The sequence below is a fragment of the Caenorhabditis briggsae genome, assembly GCF_000004555.2.
Source record: "Caenorhabditis briggsae complete genome, chrI, whole genome shotgun sequence".
Lineage (NCBI taxonomy): Eukaryota > Metazoa > Nematoda > Chromadorea > Rhabditida > Rhabditidae > Caenorhabditis > Caenorhabditis briggsae.
Genome location: NC_013489.2, coordinates 1,109,618 through 1,111,619, shown reverse-complemented (window position 1 = coordinate 1,111,619; position 2,002 = coordinate 1,109,618). Strand labels below are relative to the sequence as shown.

At 45.3% G+C, this 2,002-nt stretch overlaps 1 protein-coding gene across 1 annotated transcript in view; it reads left to right on the top strand.

Moving 5' to 3' along the window:
* CBG29114 overlaps positions 1 to 2,002 on the top strand; it is a gene marked incomplete at both ends in the record, with an annotated part of 4,647 nt that overhangs the window by 1,332 nt on the left and 1,313 nt on the right. Inside the window, 3 exons of the mRNA XM_045237792.1 lie at positions 237 to 440; positions 855 to 1,451; positions 1,844 to 1,993. Of these exons, the coding sequence (XP_045100869.1) occupies positions 237 to 440; positions 855 to 1,451; positions 1,844 to 1,993 (951 nt within the window). The remainder of the gene's footprint in view (positions 1 to 236; positions 441 to 854; positions 1,452 to 1,843; positions 1,994 to 2,002) is intronic.

Below are 2,002 nucleotides of genomic sequence, written 5' to 3'. Positions count from 1 at the left end.
ACTTCAAAATGGCCTAGAAATGCCTTAACATGACCCTGGTGTGCTTTCTAGTCCACTTTAACGGGGTGGCCTAACTTTTGCAACTTTTGGTTTTTTCTAGGCCATCGCTTCAAAATGACCCAGGAAACACACCAGATGAATGTCATGCCATTTCTAAGTCATTTCTTCTTGGTAGCCTAGAAAACCAAACTTGCAAAAGTTAGACCACTAAAAACGAATCCCTATTTTTTTTCCAGGGCGACGTTTGGCTTCCGCCGAATCTCAAAATCAAAATTCCCGCTTTCCAAGAGACGGATCCAACGACGGGCGATGAGCTGGCCGACGACTACGCAGCGATTCAACGCACTCAAAACGCGGAATTTTTCGGGGATTTTCTACAAGAAGCTCTTACGAATGGGCTGTCAATTCGCTCCATCGCTGAGTTCTATGCGAATCGAACGGTTGGGAAACGGAGAGGAGATGGGGATGAGTATGGAGACGATGATGATGGATTATTTGATGATTTGGATGGTGCTGATAACGAGAGATCACAATTTTCGGATGGTCCTGACGGTGACAGTGATTATGATGATAGGGGTGATGATGATGATGATGATGACGTGGATTATGGAGAAGTGACTGGGGAGGAGGATGAGGATGGTGGAGCGAAGAGCAAGAGGAAGATGGTAAGAACTCTAGGAATCTAAGAATCTAAGATTCCTGAATTACTAGATCTCTAGATTCCTAGATTCCGTAGAATCTCAGAATCTAATAATCTAGGAATTCACGAATTCAGGAATCTAGGAAACTAGGAATCTCAGAATCTTAAATCCTTAGATCCTTAGATCCTTAGATTTGTTTGGAATCAATTCCAGATCGCCAACGACGATGAACCATTGCCCATCGTCCGTCAACGCGGTCGTCACGACAACACCGATCCATCAGAAGAGACCCTAGAATCCATGCAACAACGTCTTCAACACCGTCGTCAGGAGAAGAAGAAGCATCGAGAGATGTCGGATCGAGTACCCAATAAGCCCCAAGGCGAGTTCGATAAAACCCATTTCGAGCCTCTTCCAATTAACATGGGTCCAAGGAAAACGCAATCGCTGAATTTTCTCTCCGTAGTCGTCAAGAATACCGCTGACATCGACCATCGTGCCGATCATAAGAGACTGTCGGCGTTCTCCGTTGACTGGGAGAATTGTGCCAGTGATTTTCGAGAATCTGGAGCATACTTCCGCAAATGGTACAAAAAACGGCTGCCACCGCAGACAAAAGGCACCAAAGTCAGCGAAATGGATCCGAGGGACCTCGAGAATGCGTTGAAAATCGAGGAAATGGCGATGGAGGGAAAAGTGGCCGGAGTCGTGGATGAGAATGGAGTGGTTTACCTGAATGGGTATATTACGCCATGGACAACAAGAGATTATGATCATGATACGGTTGTGAAGATTATTAAGGATGGTTGGGTGAGTTTTTTAGCTTTTTTGGCCTAGAAATGATCTGATATGACACGGTGGCCTAATTTTCGCAAGTTGGGTTTTCTAGGCCACCACTTCAAAACGACCTAGAAAACACACCAGGGTCATGGTAGGGCATTCTTAGGTCATTTTGAAGTGGTGGCCTAGTTCACCTTTCTTGTGTAACTTGGACCGAGATGTGTTTGGGGGGGATTATCAAGTTGAACCAGGGCCAGCTCTAGAAGACGAAGATTTAGTGAACGCCATCAATATGTTTATGAGGAATGAATATGATTATGATCAGTTTATGAGAGTCACTGGAGGACAGACACTGAAAGAAGAAATGGGGGGGTGGACGAAAACGCCCTTCTGACAGTGTCGAAGATGACGATGCTGACGAGGTTGATCTGACAGAAGATGATGATGAGGATGGAGAGCTCATGGCTGATGTAGAAGATGCAGCTGAGCATAATGGCGAAGGAACATCTGCTATCACTTTAGACGATCGATACGATGCGCTTCCAGAAGAAGCAAGATATATCATGACACAGGTTAAAGTG